This window comes from Barbatula barbatula (assembly GCF_947034865.1).
Source record: "Barbatula barbatula genome assembly, chromosome: 7".
Classification (NCBI taxonomy): domain Eukaryota; kingdom Metazoa; phylum Chordata; class Actinopteri; order Cypriniformes; family Nemacheilidae; genus Barbatula; species Barbatula barbatula.
The window spans coordinates 3,695,395-3,719,092 of NC_136770.1; the positions used below are offsets into that span (position 1 = coordinate 3,695,395).

The window sequence follows — 23,698 nt, forward strand, 5'->3', positions numbered from 1 at the left end:
TGTGGATGTACTGTATTATTCCTCAGATCTGTTTATTTCAAGTGTTTTTATGACTGGTAAATCTTTGATTGTTTAATATGGATTGTGAGATGCAAGTCATATTAGAGCAGTTTATGACCAGCCCTCTTGTTACTTGGGTAAGTTGCGGTATTATTTCTTTTCGTTGCAATTTTGTCACTGTGTCAGTTTGTATCACTGAGAATCTCCCCTTACAAAAATCAACAATGATTTCCGCAAATACATCTATAGTATACTGTGGTATATTATTATAGTAATGACTACACTTTGTAACTGTACAGTTTTCTGTATAGTTCATTTATAAACTATTGTAAATAATGTTACTAACTATTTAAAAATAAGGCTCAAAACACTATAGTATATAGGAATGTATATAAAGTTTACCGTGGTAAACTCTAAAGTATATGACAGTATTTATTTCTTATGGGTTTAACTATGCAATGCTTTCGTGGTTATATTTGAAGTAAAAACCACAGTAACCACAAATTTACTCGGTTTAGCTATGGTATTTGTTGTAATACACCTTGTAATCAAACTTAATGTTATCAATCTGCCATTATAATAGTTTTACTGTTATAAATTCATAGTTAAAGCGTGATACTGTATGACAGTTATGTAAAATTGCAATGTGATGAATCTGAGATTCGACATGTGACTAGTTACAACATCAAATATGTTTAACTTTTTCTTATATGTTTATGACACATAATGTACATTTACATACAATTACTTAAGTGGCAATATGTGGCTGCCAAATTCTATGTTATGCTAAACCGTCAATATCTGTTTATGTTTAAGGTTAAGACATTTGGTCAACTAGGTGATCAAGAAAGCAACATGTTCTCCGAATACACTGAATTAGTTGACGGCATATTTCTAAACACGGTCATGGATCAAATGTAAGTATGTTTTATATGTATAAGTATGTGTAATGTGTCTGTATATGCAGTATAGAAATTGATCTTTGCTTGGTATTCTGTATACCTTTTGTAAGGAATTTTGGATAAATACGTGAGTCTTTAAGCACACATTCAAGTCTTTTTGGAATTGAACTAAAGTTTTCCTACATTAAGTCTAACCAAGATATTTGTAGTAACTCTATGGTTTTGCAAATGGTGATCGATCTAACATAAACCATGCACTTTTACTTAAAAAAATAAAATAAAGCTTGTTGTTTAGTTAATACTTTTAATTCAAAGCAATTCAGTGATGTACTGAGTTTATTAGCATTCGTCTTATTGTCTCTCCATGTGTTATGCAAACATTATGCTAACTGTCTAGACATCTAACTATAAAATTACCTCCACCCCTCGGTCTTGTTTGCTTGTAATATCGAGCAGTTGTTGCACACAACATGTGTTTCAGCTTTTAAATGGCCCGTTCCATACAGAAAGCCCAAAACACAGTACGCTTTGTTACGGCAATGAAGGAACACTTTGTAGTCTATCGTTTGGGCTGTATTTCAGGATAAAATTAGGATGGGTGCATATGGGTGGAAGGTTTCTCTCCTTAAATGTCTCTCTTTCCACACAGCAGAATGTTTTGTTTATGTTTATCTGCTGTAATGATAAAGACACTACACTGTATTTTCCAAAGCAAACTAATCTGTGAAGATGCTGAGATAGTAAACAGTAGAGTATGAAACTGGTCTCTGTAATCCCATGGATTGGGGGAGGTTGTTGGATTAGTACTTGTCCTGAGATTTTTTTTGTGAGGGTGGCATGGACTTCATCCCAGACACAAGTGCATCATGGGAGAGCCTTGTATGAGGTCACTGTGTCAGGACTTGGACGTTGAGCTGCTAAATGATGGAGGAAAGGCGAATTAAGGCTCAATTCTTTTGACTGTATTTCTACCTTATAAAAGTATAAACTAAACAACAAGCTTTATTTTATTTTTTTAAGTAAAAGTGCATGTTAGATCGATCACCATTTGTAAAACCATAGTTTTGCTGCAAATATCTTGGTTAAACTATGGTCAATGTGGAAAAACAAAAAGACTTGAATGTGTGCTTAAAGACTCATGTGTTGTATTATTTACTTGAGGAATGAAGTCTGAAAATCCGAAAGAACTGATTGTTAGTTTTTTAGTTTTGCCCTTAGCCCAGGATCATATACTCAACGGTTCTGAGAACCGTGTTTTAGATGATATAAGTTAATGTTTTACGTACTGGTTTTCACAGAAATCCCGAAGGGACCGTTCAAGGCTTAAACAAAGTGAATAATGATGTCAGCCAGAGAGCTCAAAATCTGTCTGTTCTCATTTACCACATCAAAACATACTACCAGGTAAGGCACAAATATTTCTCCGGTACCTTTTGAAGGATTTATTTTAAAAAGTGTGCAAGAATAGGGATTCCAGAATCCAGTTTTAACCTCTGGAAATATTATTTTTCGCATTACCCTTTCAAGACAGAACTATGAGATTTCATTCGGTGAACATTTTTCAGTAAAAATACCAACAGAAGTTGATAAAAGTGATTTGCTCTTAAACTTCTAAAAAAAAATATGTTTTAATATTGTGCTGTTAACCTAAAACATATGGTGTTGTTTGCTTCAAAAAAATGATTTATAGACAGTAGTTTTGTGAATTACCGATGTTCCTGGTTTTAATCCATCACTTGCAGTACTCAGTGAGATGTCTACTTTAACACGTGCTCATTTCGAAGTTTTATACTTTTGTTGTGTTCAACAATTCATATTTATCTCCAGGCACGTTGATTTGGTTTAAGGCTTCATTTATTTTCAAGTCTTTGAAGAAAATAAGGAAAGGAAACATAAAGAACTAAATCTACTTGAAATTTGATTCAACAAGCACTGTTGCGCACGTTCAATAACAAGTCAGGTTTACTCTAATACATTATGTTCGCTACATTCACATTTGGAGGCCCCTAAATAAAACAACAGGTTCTAAAGTTATTGCCTAAATTTCCCATTACCCCTGCCTCTCCATAGAGGACCCATTCTGCGTCCTCCACATCTGTCCCCGTGGAAACAGTCTCGCCATCAGACCCGCAACCTCCTCTTAAGAGATTGGCCTAGATATGAGTCTGCCAAGCCAACATCTGTTTAATCAGTAGCGAGGAAACGGCAGTGGCCCACAGCAAAGCTGCAAAATGACCCAATTCACATCCCATCAGACCTCTCTCTCTCTCTCTCGCTATTGGTGAAACTGGTCAGAGTAACGATGTTACCCCAGAAAGCAGACAAGCCAAATGATGGAGTTATATCCATGTAATAATATAGACGAATAGTAATGCTGTCTATGTTGCTTTTAAATGGTATTTATGCATATTTACACAAAGACCCAAAAACATTGGCTGATTTACAAAAATACTAACAAAATATGAAAAACGAATGTTTATAGTTTTAGTTTCATTTAATCAAACACATAAGCTGTTTGGACTTCATTAGAAATCACTCTGAAATGGACTTGGACATCCTCTCTTGGGTTTTGTTAGCCTGGGGAGTTTTAGAAGAATCAATCTCTGGTCGAGCATATTCAGCAGAAATAAAAACGTGTTTTTTGCATAAGCAAGAATCTGCATTAATGAATTCCCTTGTGGATACGTGACAGTCGGAGTAAGATCATTTTTGTCCATTTGTATTGACTCAAACATCCACTGACGAGAAGAAAACATGAAATTACATGAAATTGTTATTTTAATATTAATAATGCCTTTCTGTCTTTAGCTAAAATGCTCTGTAAAGAAATTGTCTGCTGTGGTCGTCTGGTTATGTGCCTAGTGTTTATTTAATAACCACTAATGAATCTGTGGTAAATAATCACAATATAAAAAGTTCTTGAAGTACCTCTGCAAAGGCTCTTTTACATGCTTTTGAAAACGAAGTCTGGTGACCTCAACCCTTGATTCCCACATCAAGGTTTAATAATTGACTTCCCCCCGGGGGTCTGCACGAGTTTCCTGAAGTATTTGGGATGGTTAAGAACAATTACTGTTCCAGGACAATTATTAGTCCCCCAAACAGTTTAAACGCTTGAAAGTGATGGCAAGCAGGTTGGGTATCCGCACTTTTTGAAAGCAAGCTTCTTGAGTGTTGGTGTCTTTAGGGAGAAGATTCTGTGTATCTCATCTCGTTTGTTTCTGAATTTGTCTCTATTTTAGGAGACCCTGCATCAGCTGGTTATGGTTTCACCTCCAAACGTGCTGCTGCTGGGCAGAAACCCGCTCTGTGGTACGTCAGCTCTTGAAAAACAATGCAGAACTGTTCCTGAGGCTTAAATCTAATGACATGAACATGTGTCAGGAACTCTCAGAGAAACATCAGTGTATTATAATGTATGTTAAAGCTGGTGTGTGTTCTTTATTTATGTTCAAATACTCTATTATTGTTGCGCAGAAAGCTCTATAAGGAATGCTTATACTGTAGATGGGAAGTTCGCATTTATGATTCAGGAAGATGTTATTATGATGTGTTTGAGTCATTTGTGGTCTGAAATGTGCACGTGGTCATTTTCAGATTGTATTGTTTTGTTTTAGAGGAAAGTCTGGAGGAAATCCACAAGTTGATCTTATTGTTACTTGGATGTGCTGTACAGGTAATTAGTTTTATTATTTATGTATATAATGTATCATGACTTTTATTTTGATAGCTTATGTCTTTTGTTTCACTCCATGCTTTCTGAATCTGAAGTTTGACTTGAGTTGTGTCCCAAATGACATACTGTACACTATGCACTGAAACTATGCACTATGCACTCAACTATGTAGTGTGTGAATTTAAGAAGGGTAGTATCGTCCCAAATGGAATGCTAAATGGTTTTATACTAACCGGAAGTATATCGGTTTCCCAGACGAGCGCAAATGATGTCAATCGCACGGCAAAATGTGTGTGAATAAAAACCAATTTGTGCATTCTTCACTTAATGTAGTTTTCATCTGTTTTACCCAGCAATACTTTAGTCATCATCAGATTGAAGCGTTATCACTGCAGTTCCATACCTCATGCCCGTTTCTCAATATGCGTTCTTCAGCGACCTTGTGTCCTTGTGTTCTCACTCTATGTCATCAACAACCGTCAAAGTCGGTTCCAATACTCAAGTAGAGAGAACGCATGAAAGTACCCGGATGTGTTCTCCATATCAAGGATGCATGATTGTATGCAGCCTTGCGTGCCTTCGGAATCCGCATGAAGGTTTCCTAAGAACACAAGACCGTTCTTTGGGTTTTTGGAATTGAGAAACGGCCCATATTTTCGGTTGAAAAAGTGCATCGTCCGGGTACTTAAAGTGCACTTCTTTTTTGAGCATTTTCAATGTGAACGCGCTATATTCAAGTAAATGTCACTCGCACAAAAAAAACTGTTTTATTTTACTTTATCAAGATTGTAAACAAGTTCTTGCATATCTGTAAAAGACCCACAGCACTGTTACATTATAACACACTGAAATTATGCTAATGACCCCAAAATCTTGTTGCTCTTTGACTTCACACTGACATAAAAAAACGTATTGATGCTTGATGCAATAACGTTATTTACCAGAATGCTTTCTTTTTTTACAGTGTGAAAAGAAAGAAGAGTACATTGAGAAGATCCAGAGTCTTGATTTTGACACCCAAGCAGCGATCGCAGCTCATATCCAAGAGGTTCTGGAATCCATCCATCTATCCAAACCCGCTTGTCTAAGAAAAATAAAGACAAGTCTTATTTCATTTCGAGTTAGTATGAAGATGGCGATGTATGTATCATTAAAGCGATGCTTTGTGCAAATGCTTCGCTGTAGGTGACCCACTGTCAGGAGAACGTCTTTGATCTGCACTGGCTGGAGATGGAGGGTTTGTGTCCAGAGGAATGGGAAAATCTTTGCAGAAATATAATCAGCGATCTGAAAATGCTAGTGGAGCAGCGATACCGGCAGTTTGAGGTACCTTCAGAAGTCTTTATAAGAATATCAGTGGGGTGTAGGGATGATTCTAACATGTCCGTTCCTCTATTACTCTCTCTCTCTCTCTCTCTCTCTCTCTCTCTCTCTCTGCTGTTAGACTATAGTAGAGCTGATGCAGGGGAATGAGATTGTGCAGTCTGCAGTGTACACTGAAAGCCCCTCCCTCACGGAGTCCTCCGGATGCCGGTTCCCTTTATCCCAACAGCATCTGCCGCTGGAGCTGACCGATGCTAAAGCCAAGATCAAACGCCTCCAACAGGAGCTGTGAGCACACACACTGACCTAGACATGCACAGAAATAATCAATGACCAGCTCAAACAAATCCAGGGCATCTGAGTTTTAGCTGGACCGGTACATGGTGCTCATCATGTGTTCAAGGTCATGTGTTCGATTCAGAGGGAACACGTGAGAACTATAGCATCCACACCAATAGATGCTGCAGTTTTATATTTTAAATGTGTGAGCCCTTTAAATCTGTATGGATTTTGATTGGCTGTCATTGTTTGATCATTCATCAACTGAATAAAATGCTCTTAAAGTCACCATGAAATCTAAATGAACCGTTCTTACATTAATAGAATATTGTAGTGTTTTTATAAACGGTTTATATGTGAACTTTATTTTTTAAACAAACAAAATATAACAACTTATTCTGTCACGAGTTAAGGCGTGAGGGCGGGGCTGTCGGGGATTCGTCTCTACTCCTTGAAAAGATTTCAATCAGATCCTCAACGGTTGAAAAAAACACACATGATGGTTAGGTAGGTTTTGAAGCATTGTAGGTGGTTTGTGCTGGTTAAAGCTGGTCATGAGCTGGTTTAGGACCAGCTTAAGCCAGCTCAGGACCAGCACATGACCAGCTCAAACCGGCTACCATGCTTTAAAACCTACCTAACCATCATGTGTGGTTTTTTTCAACAGGGCTGATGGACGAAATCAGATCCCGCCTACTTTAACTTGGATATACGTCATGATATGGGAAAATGCTGACTTTAAAGTGATCTCAACTATACTGTTCCTCTGTATAGTTATATTTAGTTACGGTGTGGACTTTCAAACTTTATCTTTGTGATTCTTATTCTTGGTGTGTTAATCCTGAATGATGGTTTGAGTTGGTTCAGGTGTGTATGATTTGGGTTATAAATCTGCTTTAGACTTAATAGACAGTGACAGAATGTAGGGTCTTTCCTCATTCTGCTGACCCACTTTAATCCTCTAACACAACAGGCAGTTAACCCCCCCCTTATTTTTACTTATTCATCTTTCTGTCCATCAACATTTTTCCATCCATCTACAAGTCTCACCGCGCTCATACCGCTGCAGTCCTCAGATTGTGTTCTGGAATATTTCCCCAGGCATTAATGTCCTGACAAATCTATTTAGCCAATGTTGTTGTGAAGTATAAATGTTTGCTTCTTTTATCCAAAGCGATTTTTAATCCATTCAGTACATTTTGTCAGTATGTGCGCTTCCCGGGAAACGAATCCGGGCACTACTAACACAATGCTAGCCACAGGAACATCAAGTCATGTGCTACCGACATGGACGGCAGTTTGTCATGCGTTGATACTGCCGGGTCACGACTTTGATGTTTGATGTTGGTCGCGACTTTTGACTTTTGTTTTAGTGTGTGTTTAGTTTTTACTGCTGGTCTGATTAAGAAATTACATAAAAGTTTTTAGTACATAAAAACTCAGACAAGTGTGAACCAGACGTGTGTTTTTTATGTCCGCCGATGTTTGTTTTTTGCTTGTCACAGAGTAGAGAAGAGTGAACAGCTGTTGGACTGCAGGCAGGACCTGGACGCTATGGAGGCGGAGCTTAAAAAGCTTCAGCAGGAGGTGCTGAAAAATACATTTTATTACATTTTTATTATTTCAATGAATGTGTCTCAATGCAGGCCAGAGCTCTGATGTTTTAGGCAAATGTTGCAAACAGCACACTTAAAATTCTAGCATTCTTTCTGATACTTTTATGGTAACAAACAGTCAATTTGTGGTCTTTCTGTCATTTGACGGTTTTTGAACGTATTTGAAAAATACGTGAACACTCAAACAATTACAGTTTTTGGACTTTATACGTGAAAAATCTGTAAAACACTTAAAGCAAATAACAGTTAAATTCTGTAAGATGAATAGATTCAAGTCCGGTTTATTTCCCATTTGTATGTATTGTTATGTTCATTTCTCTGTGTTGTGGGTGTGTGGCAGAACATGCAGCTTCTAACAGATGCTCGAGCAGCCCGGATGTACCGTGATGAGCTGGACGCTGTGAAAGAAAGAGCCATCAGAGCGGACAAACTAGAGAGTGAAGTGGCACGCTACCGAGAAAAACTTCACAACATGGACTTTTACAAAGTCAAGCTAGAGGTGAGCTTATAGCAACTTAACTTAAAGCATGTATCACTTTTACTACTTTTCATTTTCTTTTTGTTGATGAAAGGAGCTTAAAGAGGATAATCAGGTGTTAATGGAAAGCAAAGTCATGCTGGAGGAACAGCTACAGAACACGAGAGCACGAGCTGACAAACTGCATCACCTGGAGAAACACAACCTGCTGCTCGAGGCAAAACTTCATGATGTGGAGGAGGTGAGAAAAAGGAAATGAAACCTGTCAAAAGGAGATTTCTTATCCGCTTTATTCTAACTGTTTCAATATTTTCTGCTGTTGTTTTAGGAGAGAGCCGTAGATCGTAGACACATAGCGGAGCTGATGGAGAGAAATGTAACGCTGGAGCTCTCTCACAAACGGACCATGGAGGAATCAAAACATCTCGGATGGGAGCTGGAACAGCTCGGCAAGAACCCTCAACACAATTCAGGATCAGGTAAATACATATTTACTAACCTATATATACACATTTATACATGTAAATATATAAATGAAACAGTTGATAAAAGTTTGTCTATGCTTTTGGATTGGAGTGTACTCGAGTGGTTACAGATCTATTAGAAAATACAGATTTTATATGAATGTATTTGCGGAAAATGAAAACTGGAGAAACATGTAAAAATAACAGAAAATATGCTCTGTATTTTTAAGGGATGTAACAATATATTGAAGTATCGTATGTCTCAATGCAAAAACATTAAGATATGTATCGTAGATGGCAATATATATTTTTTCATGTTCAAATTTAGTTTTATTCGTCAGTGACAGATCTATTCAGTTTCTGTGTTTACATAAAAATGGTTGAATTAAACCAAGTTTATATTCACTTTTAAGCAATACAATAACAGTCATATTTATGCATTTATTTAGGAAAGGTTTGAAAATATTGTTTTTTATTCGATAACTTGAATTTCATGTGTCTTGTCATGCTGTCAGTCTTTTACATTGCTGTTGGATGACTTTATGTCTTCCTGAGGTTTGATCCTTTTTTAAACTCAAGAGACACTGGATTGGACTGACAACAGTACATCTAGAAATGATGATTCAATGAACATTTTCATTTAATTTTTTTCCACTGCTGCATTATGATTTTCAATTTTTTTTTACGTCTTTACGGTTTCAGAGCTGAAGTCTTTAGGTCAGGAGGTCACAGAAAAGGCATGTAGCAGGTTGCTGAAACTAGAAAAAGAGAACCAGAGGTTGCTAAGGGCAATTGAGGACCTTCAAGGAGCCAGACTTACATCAGATGACACACTCTCTTATATTAGCCAAGAGTGCCCTACATACCCGTCTCGAAGGACTCTGGAAGATGACATCAACACGCAAGAAGATCAAAGGATTCACATGACCAAATGCTTTACTGAGAAGATAAAAGAAACGACAGAGGATAAATCTGAATGTGTAGTGGAAAATTTTAAGAGTCCCGAGTCGTCTCTAGCGTTTACAAACGCGCTGGCCAGCGACACAGAACATAAACATCTGCATGCATCCTTAGAAAACGTAAACTGTCTTGAATCAGAACTCCATGAGATTGAGAACCTTCAAATCAATCTGCACCAGGGACTGGAGAAGATTCACCAAGAGGTAGAAAAGAAACACTTGGAGAAGGAGAATAGGCGACTACGACAGAAAGTGAAGATCCAGGAGGCTTCTTTCGAAAGCAGTAGCATGAAGTTGGCCGTTCTTAAGAAAGAAACCCGTACCATGGTTACAAATGTCAACTGTGTTAGTGATGTCTCTATCAAGATTAAAGATCTGGAGAAGGAGATGGAAAATCAAGAGCTGCTTCAACAGGCTGCTACGGACAAGAAGTTGTTGACGTCATTGAGAGAGGTTACAATTTTTATGCTTTCATACAGTTTTCTCTTGGTATTTATACGGCATACTCAAAGGACATCTGTGTTTGTGCAGGAACTGCTGGACCAGAGATTAAGAACTCAACAGAAGGAGATCGATCTTGAAAAAGTGACGTACCAACTGGAGAAGCTGAGGTTGAAGCTGGAGATGGGAATGGGAGACCAGCAGTCTGGAGACCAGTAACTCAAACACTAATACTACAGCATGAAGGACTCTTTCTTGTGGAGACTTGTTAGACAGTCTTTTGTTTTTTTTCTTAGTGGGTGTCAGCAGTTAGTGTCAGAGCTGGATTCTTCTCTGATGAAGTCTCTGAAGATTAAAAAGGAAAGAATGACAAGTCTTGAAACACGTCTGCAGGAGTCGTCCAAGATAAACCAGCAGCTACAGCAGGATCTTAAAACTGTGAGCCAAACCCAACTTCCACTCTTATATGTTTAGCGGCTTCTTAAAATCATTTTTTATTTGTGCTCAGTCTCTTTATACCGTCTCTGTTCAAACGCATTGTACGACTATTTCAGTATGTTTTGGGATTTTTCAATTCAGTTTTATTTATATATATTCATATATATGAATATTCAATATAAATTCATTGTTGCAAAGCAGCTTTACATGCATTATGATAAAAAATATATAATGATATATGATTTAATAAAATACAGTATACAGCGTTGAAATGCATGGTATTATATCAAGTTGCTATGCGATGCAATGTACATCGAAGACACTTTAAATACAATGTTAGATTGTTAGAAACTGTAAATTGTTTAATTGAAATATATGATTTAATTTGATTATTTTATTTTAAATATCATCACTACTAGATTATACAATTTGCAATAATATAACATGAAAATAGAATGTACATGTGAAAATGTCCCTCTGAACTGGAAGTTGCGATTGTTTTTACTTCCGTATTCTGTCCAGGGGCGGAGGCAGACAATGTAAACATTCGGGGCTTAGCCCAAACCTAGGGGGGTCCAGGGGCATACTCCCCCGGGGAGATTATTTCCCCCCCATACGTCAGCTAAATGCACTATTTTGGAGGCTGTTTGAGATAATAGAATGCCTAAAAATCTATACACTATCTGGGGAAATGATGATAGAAGAAAAAAAAATTCACCCAGTAGAGCCTACAACCTATTTTGTATTTAATTGTTCTCCAGCTATAGTGAATCCAAAACACCAAAAATGTTAAGGGTGACTCATTTTCACCCCTGGCAACTAAAAAGAGGCAACCATTATCTGACTATTTTTAAGTTAGCCTACATAGGAAATATTGGAATTTGGTGTAAACATCATTACTAATCTTAAGCGTTCAGTTCTGTTTAGTTTGTGCTTAGCTGACAAATTTGCTACATCAGAATCCATGCCATAATAATTCAGGCTGCTCTACTAGCAAACAGCAAATGCTGCAGTGCCAAGTAAATGTGCTCTTCAATACTCTGAATCGAATATCAGGCCAACGGAATAACATTTACTAAAATTATATGATATTTCTTTGGGAAATAGCAAAGTATGACCCTATATTACTGTGTTACGGAACTTTATTTGTCTGACTACCTTCTCTTAACTCCTGCTTTTCACTTCTTTCTCACTTCCCTCATCATCTCTCCTCCTCTTGTCCTCCAGCCTCTCCTGCTCCACATGTGTATTCGTGTCCTTGCCTCTTCACTCAATTATCTTTCCTCCTTGCTCATTTTCAGACTTATCCGAATTTAATAAATATATACATGTAAAAAGCTATTAACCATACAGAAATTCTGTATATCTAACCTATTTAGTAACTAGCATATTAAGTATCTCCATTCTTTTGCTCCTTTTTCACTCTCCATTCTTTTCCTCCTACACACTTTCTTCTATTTCTTCTTTGCATTCCTTTACAACTGCCGTGCCTCCATTCTTTCTCTCGCAAACCAAATCTAAATCTTTGCTCTCCTATTGTTGTCTTGATCAAGCATTTTTTGTCGTCTTCTATTTCTGTTGCAACAACATAAGGCTGTATCGACGTGGCTTTAATTGAGCGAATCTGTCAATAACGCTGTCAGGGTTGATGTCATTCAAATTGTCCTTTTCAATTGACATGATGGCCAAGTCGTTGAGCCTGTCTTGACCCATGGTGTTCCTTAACCATGTATGAAGACGGCGCAAGGCACTGAAGGAGCGTTCACAGCTGCAGCTGCTTACTGGAATCGTCAGGGCAACTTGGAAGAGAGCCTTCAGGGTGGGAAACATGTCTTCATCAAGCAGACGAAACACAGTGGAGGTGTCAGGGACTGTCTCTTTCTCCATCCTTCTTTTGATGAAACTTTTAGCCACTAGGAGTTCTTCTGGCTTCAACTGAATCTTATAATGGGAAGCAAGGCTTTTGAGGGCTTCTTCAAAGAGAAAGGTCTCTGTGGTTGGGTTGCAAGCATGAATACCTGACATAAGTGCTTCTCCCAGACCTGAAAACCGATGGGTGAGTTCCTCTACCATCCTGTCCAGGCATGGATGAAAAAGCTGTTGTCTCAATTCATCTGAGGTGGTCAGATTGGAGGTTGAACCACAGGCTGACTCCACCACAAAACCATCATATCTTTTTTTGTTTTTGCCTGGGACCAACAGGGAGTTGTATGTCATTTGCCTCACATAAGGCCATGCCCCTCCTGAACACATCTTCACCACCAGAGTCTGTGCGGAGCTCTGTCAAAGTTTGAAGGACTGCCGTCTTGTACTGAACTGCTTTGCCCAAGTCCAATCTTTTCCCCCTGCAGGTACCGGTGTAGACCTTCAGTTATGCCGAGGAGTTTGGAAAACATCACAAGCATGTAGAGTGTCTTTGTCTTGCAGAGCTTTGACCGGATCCCTAGGGCCATGGATTTGTTCATGTTGCGGAGACATGCTAAAATGGCAGAAAGGTTGTTCAAGACAGCATTGACAGACCTCACCTGGCACGCCCATCTTGTTGTGGAAAGCTGCACAAGTTCAGATGGCCTTAATCCAAGTTGTTTCTGGATTTCTATGAACTTGTTGTGGTTCACAAGTGAGTTGCTGAAAAATGTGTACACATTCTCCAGCAGTTCAAAGAATGTGGTAGCTTCAGGTAAAGCTTTGCATGTGTAGCACAGAACAAGGTTGAGTTCGTGTGCATAGCAGTGCAAATACACTGCTTCAGGGTGTCGCTCTCTGAAGCGGGCTTGGACACCGCCCACTGCTCCACTCATGACAGATGCCCCATCATAGGCTTGTGCAACACACAGTAGGTCACCCAAGTTGTGCGACTGTAACATTGCCTCTATCTCATCTGCAATGGACTTTGCATCAAAGCCCTGTAACTTCCGAAGCCCAAGAAAACACTCTCGCACTACGCCCTTTTGCGTAACAAAACGCACACAGACAGCAAGCTGCTCTGTGTATCTGTCTCTGGCCTCGTCTGCCATCACAGAGTACATCTTTGCAATCTTCATTTCCTTGATGATGCTTTCTGTGATTTCTTGTGAAATGCTGGTTATCATTTCATTTTGGGAAAAAAGAGAGAGGTACGTGGTATGAGAAGGGGGAGTATATTTTTGTAGAAATGGGTCAAATTGTTTAAGGAGCTTCATACATTCAATAAAGTTGCCTTGATTCTGGCTAGATTCCTGCTCATCATGCCCCCGGAATGGGATGCCTTGTTTTCCTAAAAAGGTGGTTGCTCCCACAATACGGTGAAGGTACTGGCGCCTCTCTGAGATTTCTGCTGCACTAGCAGTTTTCAGCTGCTCAATTACATCCCCATGAGTTTTTGTGCTTTTAAAACTTTGCCAGCATGTCATGGTGGAAATGTGGAGGGCACTTCTTTCATGCTCCCGGAAGGATTCCAAAGCCCTCTTCCAATTTGAAAACCCAGAGGAACTGAGTGCATCTTTATTAGCACGAATGTTTTGCCTTCCGTATAGGCGACATGAGACATGAGACAGAGTACTCCAGCCATTTAAATTGCTCAAACCATCCCTTGTTAAATGCTCTTTGTTGAACTCCAAACTGGCTGAGGGGGTACTGTGGGAGATGAACCTGCTTTGGACCACTTTCCGGAGTCCCTAGATCACTAACTGCAGTTAATCCACCTGGTGTCCCTTGCTGTGCTGCCTGTCCTTCCTCTTCCCTAGCTGACTCATCTGTGTGACAAAATAGTCCCTCAAACACATTAAAATCAGAAAACATTAGCTAGCGAATAGTGATGGGTGAATGAAGCATTATGAAGCTTTGGGGCTTTTTTCCTATTTGTGCCAAAAAAGAGTGGAAGCTTGGGGGCGTGTAAAACTCCGCCCAAGCCGTCTAATTGACATCATTTGAGATGGATAGTAACTAGAGGAGGAGGGGCATTTTCAGATTTTAACTGAAGATTATGAGAGCACATGACCTACATTGGTAAGCTATTTACAATAAACGCTGCAAGATTTCATGAAAAAATTGGAATTGTCATTATTTATTTCACTGGGTCTTTAAAGTTAAACGACGTTTATGGAGTATAAACCCACAGAAGCTTAAAAAGCAGTCTCCCAATGAGTAAGCTACAGTGAGAAGGAAACAAAACTTCACTATAAGTTTATATATGTATATGTATGGAGATAAGACCCTGAGAGAGACCAGACTCAACCAGGAGGGCCAGTTCTCCTCTGGCATATTAATGGAACTGCTGCAACTACAGACAGAATCAGTAATGTCAACTATTTTTCAGGTCAAACAGAACTATGAGGCTTTACTTAAGAGGCAGGAGGAGAAGTCCTGTCAACGCTCTCCACCAGAGAGGGCGTGGCATATAGAGAGCCAGAAAACCACATGGGCGTTGCTCAAGGTCAAAGATCAACTGATAGAGGTGGAGAGAAACGTAAGTCCTTCAGCGTCAAATTTGGCATCCAAAATCGAACTTAATTCTTAACGAATGCTCACTTTTGGTTTCTCTCATGCAGAACGCAACGCTGTTGGCAGAGAAGCAGGCGTTGCAGACTCAGCTGCAGAGCTTGCATACACAGTCGGACAGGTTGCAGGCACAAATAGTTGCATTGCAGCAGCAGACCGCTTCCCTGCAGGAGAGCAACACAACTCTGCAGACCCACAATGCACAACTGCAAGTGAGTCGGATTAAATGTGCAATCTTGACTATATTATTTTTACTTTTTGAGTTGATTGCATTTTTCAAAATTGCACATACAGGTACTACACGTTACTGGAAATGTAATGTAAAAATGAAAGCAGGTCTGATCAATTGTCTGGCTTTCTTTAACCCTTTCATGTCCGTCTCAGGTTGAGAATTCCATTGTGTCTACCCAGAATGCCTCTCTAAAAGCCCATAATGGCCAGCTGCAGCGGGAGCGTCAGAGTTCAGAGGCGGACAGGGAGGCTGCGGTACGAGAGCGAGAAGATCTACGCACCGTTAATGAACTCCTCCTGCGAGATCACGAGAGACTGAGCGTCCTGCACGAGAGACAAGCGGCCGAGCTGGAGGTGCTTTCCCACAGGTACTCCTCACTGGAGAGTAACCATCGGACCCTGGAGATAGAACACAGATCACTGGAGGACAGGTCAGTACACGCACGCTCAGTTCTTATAGTGACAGTTTTTTTATATGACCCAATCTTCACTGCAAAAGATTTCTCGTTTCTTGTTTTCTAAACAACAACATCTTCAAACAATCAAATATACTTGTTTACTGTATATACATATATATATATGTGAAATTTGTGAATTTGTGAAACAGTGAATTTGTGCTATACACTGTATGCTGACGTAAAGGCTAGCTATACAGTATATGAAGAAGAAACAGTAACTGTGCTTGTGTGTTTATCTGTAGGTATGACACATTACTTCAGCAGAGAGCTCAACTGGAAGGATTCAAGAAAGCTCTGAGAGAAGAACAGCAGAAGATGCAGAATGAGATATTAACACAGAGAAACACAACAGCAGAATGCCAAAGACTACGAGATGAGAAGGACTGGTCAGTGTTGTGTAGATGTGTGTGTTTGCGTCCTCAAAAAACATCGTAAAAACACTTTCCTTCATCCTCTACTCAGGTTGAATCTGAACTATCAGAAGCAGTTAGTGGAAAATGAGGGACTTCAGACGGAGCACAGCGACATTAAGAGTCAGCTGAACTCTAGCAAACGGGAGCAGAAACAGCTGGAGTCAGATCTGTCCAGACTCAAAGAGCAGAACCAACAGTTGGACATCACCACCATTAAACTGAGCAACCAGTGTGAGGTACACGGTCAAACAAAGCAAGACAGAAACCCTTCTTACATTTTCCCTTCCATCTGCTACTGGAAAAGGCTTTTTAGATCAGCATGAGTATCAAAGTCCAAGCTGGTTTGTTTATGATTAGCATGTGGACCAGCATTACCATGATCTGACTGGTAAAGCTTGATGTCGAGTATTCAAACGCACCATACCTGTACAGTTCTGTGACAAAGTGTCTGATCTTTTATATTTCTACATGTGTTTATACATCGTCTGTGTCTGTGGATTCTCTGTCTTAGCTGTTGACCCAGCTGAAGGGGAACTTGGAAGAAGAAAACCGCCACTTGCTGGACCAGATCCAGAGTCTGATGCTGCAGAACCGGACCCTTCTAGATCAGACAATGGAGAGCAAAGACCTGTTCCATGTGGAACAAAGACAACACATGTGAGAGAAATGGTTTGGCAAAATACTGTTTTAATTTATTTATTTTAGGGCTGTCGTTTGTGTTTACATACTTTTTGTCTGTGTACTGTGCGTATTAATTTTGTATTCATAAAAACATGCATATATTTAAGAAAAATAAAAGAAGATAATTAATGTATAATTTAAATTATTTGTAAATATAATAAATAAATGTAAATATTTCCTAAATAGATATATGTGGATGTGTTTATAGATACAAAATCAATATGGACAGAACACAGGCATATTTTTTTGTAAAAATAAAATTTATATTCTGGATTATTATTATATTAATCGTTTGACAAACCTTAATTATTTTACTCATTTATTTTATTTATTGTTTTTATTGTTTATAATGACTTCTGTGCGCTTTATTAATATCAAATGCTGTGTTATGCATATTCTATTTTATATACAGTTAATTTGCAAAAACTGTATTTTTTTGTTATTATTACTTTATTAAAACAACCCAACTGCAGTTCGATTAATATAATTTGGGATGCACAATAAAAAACATGATTTTTGAAAAGTTTTAAAAACAGTTATCTGTCATAGCAAATAAACTCTTCTGCATAAATTATTCCAAAGAACTTTTTTTAAGGGTTTTAGGGGTTGGACTTATCTGGTTTTTGGTTTTTAGTTTTTGTATATATTATCTCGTTTATTTTCTTCCATTCTGGGGGATATTTGACCCAAACTGAACAGTTTTCTAGAAGAAACCCCAACTTTACGTTTGTTTCGACAGAGACAAACTAAATGAACTCAGAAGGCAGAAAGAAAAGCTGGAGGAGAAAATCATGGATCAGTACAAGTTTTATGACCCGTCACCTCCACGCAGGTAATGTCCTACAGACACGGTTTCAGACGTTTGTTTGGATGAGCGGTCACGATGGTGTTATCATGTTTCTGTGTTTTGAGCTCTAAAGAACTCTCATCACTGCAGACAGAAGAACTGGATTACGCTGAAGATGAAGAAGCTGATGAAGACTCGAAGTCGCGACCAGCAACACTTTCATTCCTCGGCTCCTCCTCTCCACTCAGAGTCCTGCGAGGGTCTGGATAACTTGCGTTGCCGTGACAACGGTTCCTTAACCGGTTCTCAGGGCTCGGAGGAATCCGCCTCCAACTCCCTTAACGGCGATGGCCCCTCCCCTAGAAAGAGCAGCAGTGAGTATGATCTCAGTTACCTGAAACGCTCACCGTCCAAGCAGGAACTTTCAGAAAAAGTCCTTTCGATCAACAGTACGCCGTTTGCTCCAGCTCCAGCATCCAGTGGTCAGGCAAAAATTCGTCGACTGTCATGGGACGGCTGTGTGAAGGAAAGAAATATGAACACACCTGTTCTTCTTAGAAAAATCTTCAACTTCAGCTCCTCAAATGCCAGAAACGCCTGCTGCAGAGACCTTAAAGAGGAACCAAATAAATCTGAATAAACATGTTTTAACATATGATGTGTTTCCTGTGCATGTGAAGTCTGGCGTGTGCATGCTGTGTTCCACATTGTTTAAAGGTGATGTGTGGTATTTTTGCCATGTTAAAATACTAATATGCAGAGAAATCGTAAACAACATCTTCCAATTTCTGTTTGGTTTCAGCGGTGCAGAAATGACACACGCCACCTTTAGAAATGTTCCTTGCATACATCTTTTGTTCTTAAAACACGATAAAATGGCTGTGAAAATGCACATCACATTGATTCTAAAAGCATGAAAGGTTCACAGAAGTGGTGAAAAGGTGTATGTGTATGTGTATACCAAACTAATGTTCATGTTTCCCCTTCCTTCCTGTCTTCATGTCGTCCATCGTGGTGCTCAAGTCATCCCTCTGAAAATGTTTCATGTTAAGCGTAACCGAGCAAAGGATCACAGAGGGACCGAGAAAGTCAAGTCCCTCTTCCGTCGATCTCTGTGTAAGAACTAACGTCGGCTTTTCCACTGCTCATTTGTTTCATAAAGAACGGTCTTGAATTACTTTTGCTTCAGGCGTAGCGCTGCCGCTGTTGAATGGGTCATGAGCTGTCAGATTTTTCTCTTTTGACATAAAATAGCTTGTTGTAGCTGCATTATTGCATGACTCAAAATGAAGTTTTTAAAAAATCTAGATAATATGGCCATGCATGGCCCCTTTAAAATGAATAGAATTGGTCGAGGCATTGCACCGCAGGGCATCCTTCATCTTGTGGTCCTTTATCATCTTCATCTCTTGTTCCATCTCAGCCATGAATGACCTGCTGCAGGCAGAGGATTGTATAGACGAAGACTCTGAACAAGAAGAGAAGATATTACAGAACTCCAACGGCATGTCGAAAATCCCCTCCACATCATCATCATGGTCATCCATACATCATTACTGTTCCGTAGACGGTCAAAATACAATTCTCAATCAAGGTACATGATGTTGAAAGAGAATATTGCAGCACTGCATAGGAAAATGTGAGTGGAACGAATGTTGTAGGAACCTTATGCTAACCATAAATTAGCGCTCTGGTAACGTTAAGCAAACTGGAATTTTGTACATGTTCCTAATAAACGTTCTCAGAACATTGTACTTTCAATACATTTTTGGTGGCAATAACGTTGTAGGAACTAATACAAATAAAAGCAAGGTTAAGCAAACTGTTTTACGTTTTTGGAACATTTTAATCACGTTCCCACAACCAAAACAGAACGTTTGAAAAAACGTTCCCAGAACATACATTTGTTAGCCGGGCTACATAGAAATGAGCTGTCATTAGAGGATAAAACATGTTATGTATGGACTAGAGGATGAAAGACTGAAGCAGGGACCGATCATTTACTCATCCTCATGTCATTCCAAACCGGTATGGTTTTCTTTTTTCTGCAGAACACGATAGAAGATATTTTGAAGAACGTTGGTAACCAAAACGCATCGGCCCACCTTGACTTCCATTGTTTGAACACAAAACCACTGAGACATTTCTCAAATGATCTTCTTTTGTGTTCCACTGACAAAAGACACATATACAGGTTTTAACTATGAACAAAAGATGACACATCTTCGTGGATTTGTAATGCACACACCATCTATAAGTTATCACCTGACCTGGATATGTCTGTCTGAAGCACCAATCTCTGTTTTTCTAACTGCATCTTTGCGTTTCACCCTCCAGGTAAAGATTTACAAGATACAATTCCACCAAGTGTTGCAAATGGGCCTGAAGACCAAAATCATAGTAAGAGTTAAAAATATCTTTCCCGAAAATGTCCTATTGTCATGAGTAACTTAACTAAATGTCAGGGTAATTGTTCTGTCTGTATATTATGTATTCTATGTATGAATTATTTATTACTTGCTGTCATTTTAAACAGGCTTGAATGGGAAAACACGTCGCGGCCACAGTGCCAGCAGCAGCGGTGAGTTCAGCGTGAGCTTTGAGAATGTCGCTTGGTCCAGCGACAGCAGTCCCCGTCCAGATCCACTATACAGACATCACAGATCCCATGACACCCCTTCTCCAGCCCATCCCGGTCACGACCAGTCCAAACCGAGGTCTTCCTCCGGGAGCGGGGTACGGAGATCCAGCAGTGGAAGATCCCCTGGAGATCGTTCATTCCACAAGTTGGACAAAGCCAGCATCGGTTTATATAAAACTCAAAGTGTTAGGAGTACAGAGGGCGATCTGAAATCTGATCTCGAGACTCAAGGGAAGTCTTCTTCTGTATCCGGCTGTTTGAATTGCTTCGCCACTCCAATGCGGAGCCCCAAACCAGGCCACGAACTTTCCGGTTTACCTCGCGCCAGCTGTGTCATCTCCACGTCGGAGGGCAACAGTCGGCGCGCAAGTGTCCACAGCACCGCGTCCGGGAGGTCCGTGGCATCCCTGCCAAATAAAAACACTGCTGAATCTCAATTGAATCAGTGTGACCCTAGCGAGGGGGGTTTGAAAGAAACCACAGACTTAGAAGCAGAGGACAGAAAAACTGAGAAAATGTTTGATTCTGAGTTCACTATAGAGTCAGTCTTCACTAACACGATTTTCAGTGAGACTTCAGTAGTTAAGGGAATATCAGTCAGACCAGAATCTGGACAATGAGACCAGGATGGTTTTATCAAGCCCTGATGCTCACTGGGGAAATTGAGTTATGGTTCCCAGAGAACACGCATGCTGATAAACATGTGCACCTTTAATGCATTTCTAAGTCTCTTTGGATTCAAGCTTCTGCCAAAAGCATAAATGTAAATGGTTATTTTCCAGATGTAACCAGTTGGACTAGGTTCCGCTCAAAGAAATCAGCAAATGCATTATGAGTAGCCACAAAACACAAAATGTCTTTGTTGTGATGTACACAAATGAAAATATTTTAATGAAAGTTTGTAGGGTTTTTGGGTCACCATTGACTCCCATAGTAGGACAAAAGACTACTATGGGAGTCATTGGTGACCCAAATGGGCTTAGTTACAAACTTTCATTGAAATATCATAATTTGTGTTAAGCACAACAAAGAAATGTATACAGGTTTTAACAACTGGAGGTTGAACAAATAATGACAAATGTTCATTCGAACTGTCCCATTTTCTGTGAAGCTGCATTGCAATCAAATAAATTGTGAAAAGCGCTATATCAGTTATCTTGAGTTGAACTGATGTTGGCTTTTTCCAAATTGAGCCAACAAATAGGGTCTTGGTTTGGCTGGCACATAGAACCATGGGAACTTTCAATGAAAGATATATCATTTATACCATTATTTTTCCCTTATCTGTCTTTATATTCCTGTTACATTTATTTGGGTGATTTATTTTGTGTGTTATACTTTTTTTCTTTTTTTTCTTTTCCGAATGACATGCTTGAAAGAAAAAAAGTGAGTGGAGTGGAAAGTGTCTTAGCCCCTCTGTTCGTGTCATTTTTAGTTGTCCTGTGCACTGTATATTAGCACCATATTTCCCAATGCAGAATAAAAGAAAAATGCTTTTAATGCTGCTTTCATTGGCTGGTAGCATTTCTGGTTTGTTTCTACATTTTAAGTGTATTTAAGAATATAAATACATTTTGTACGATTTTAATGTATGTTTATGTTCTAGCACAACAGATGCTTTAAGCTAATAATAAAAATCTGTAATGGATTATTTTATGTTTTTTCTTGTGGGGGTATATGGGGAAAGCCACTAACACTGAAATGTGCCATCAGGGTGTTTAAAATAAGTTTATAGCCCACTCTAAAAGTGTTGATGTTTAGACATTTTCAAAGAAACCTATAAAATATTTTTTTTGTTTCAGGTTCATAATTCAAACACTTTTACAGGGGTGTTATGATATATCATGACACAAACTATTGAGACAAAAAATATGTATTGTGGAGCTAAAGCAGTGGAAAGTTACGATGCCGATGACCAATGTCAGCTGGACGTGGTACATTTCGGTGTGGGAGACATCTCAGAGAATGACATAAACCTGGCAAAGACATTCTCAGGTGGGAAAGGATGGCAGTACGAATGTGGCTTTATTTCGATTTTATTAGGTTTACCGAATGGTCCATTGAATGAAAGTTCACATTTTTATTTGTCTGTAAGACCTGTGAATAAGATTTCTTCTAATACATTTCAAATAGGGACGCATTAGTCTCGTCAAACCTGGATATTGTTAAAAACTGCATTTTCTTTACCTTGACAATGTAGTCTTAACTGAGATCCAGTATTATTTTATCTCCAGGTACCATATACGGGTTCAACGTAGCTGCAAATAAAGCGGTTCAGCAGATGGCTGCTAAGAAGGGTATTCCCCTGCGATTACACAGAGTCATCTACAAACTCATCGATGAACTGAAAGAAGACCTAAGCAGCAAACTTACCCCAGTCACAGAGGAAAATATCATCGGTGAGTTTATTGCAACAATATCAGATAAAATCAGGAGTCACGGTTGACTGAAAGATTACTCTTGAATATTGGATCTTCTCCTCTTTCTGTAGGTGAGGCTTCTGTTCTGGCCATGTTTGATGTGACTGTGGGAAAGAAGAAAGTTCCAGTGGCTGGTTGTAGAGTTCAGAAGGGACAGCTGGAAAAAAAGATGAAGTTCAGGCTCATACGAGGAAGAGATGTTCTCTGGGAAGGTAAGCCAGCCGTAGGACAAGAAAACTGATAAGTGTTTTGTTTGATGTCATTTTTTGGAAGTTTTTCACATGCCAGTTCTGACCCACTTTCCTCTGTTCCTCAGGTTGTGTCACCACAATTAAACACCTTAAGGATGATGTACCAATAGTGAAGACGGGCATGGAATGTGGTCTCTCTATTGATGATGAGGACTTTGAATTCAGACCCGGCGATGAAATTGTTTGTTACAATGAATCAGAGACAAAACTAAATATATGTTGGGATCCAGGATTTTAAGCACTTGTGTACAATAACCCACAATCGCTGCTACAAACCAATTCTAAATTAACAATAATGTCTTTATTTTGACTTGTCAAATCAGAACCCAACTGTCTATATAAATGTTTAATTTATAATAAATGAGAAAATTGCTCAAATTTGATCTTGGAATTAACATGATCATGACTCGTTGGGCTTTATCAAAAATCCAGCTTTATTTGCATGGTCCCAGACTAAAGGTCCCAGGTTTGAGCCTTAAATGATAATAAATTGGCCTAACTGTTTTGCTTTGAGGTGCACACCAGTAATGTATTTATTGAAGGCGTTTTATTAAAAGCGACGTAAATATCAATTTCTTTAAGCAAAACCTAGTCTGTAAAACCGGGCCTAAATCTTAACATTTCACAAACGGGCTCAATCACAACAACTGCACAGGAATTAAGATTTAGATTTTGGAAAAACACTGCAGAAAACCTACAAGTTCTGTACCATGCTATCTGGATGTATGAACATCAAGAGACATCAACAAAAAAACATACAC

At 39.1% G+C, this 23,698-nt stretch overlaps 1 protein-coding gene across 1 annotated transcript; it reads left to right on the forward strand.

Moving 5' to 3' along the window:
* Positions 1-77: 77 nt before the first annotated feature.
* Positions 78-21,770, forward strand: ccdc88aa (coiled-coil domain containing 88Aa; the record flags this gene model as incomplete). Its single annotated transcript, XM_079460051.1, is given in 27 exon segments — positions 78-137; positions 817-917; positions 2,201-2,306; positions 4,145-4,214; positions 4,520-4,578; positions 5,543-5,626; positions 5,764-5,904; positions 6,023-6,189; positions 7,686-7,767; positions 8,137-8,295; positions 8,369-8,515; positions 8,603-8,753; positions 9,441-10,150; positions 10,229-10,353; positions 10,435-10,576; positions 14,874-15,023; positions 15,106-15,267; positions 15,440-15,717; positions 15,987-16,130; positions 16,207-16,393; positions 16,669-16,814; positions 17,578-17,670; positions 17,776-17,999; positions 18,649-18,741; positions 19,049-19,163; positions 20,162-20,192; positions 20,194-21,770. Coding segments are annotated over 27 exon segments (4,620 nt in total). The 3' UTR covers positions 20,887-21,770.
* Between the last annotated feature and the right edge of the window lie 1,928 nt (positions 21,771-23,698).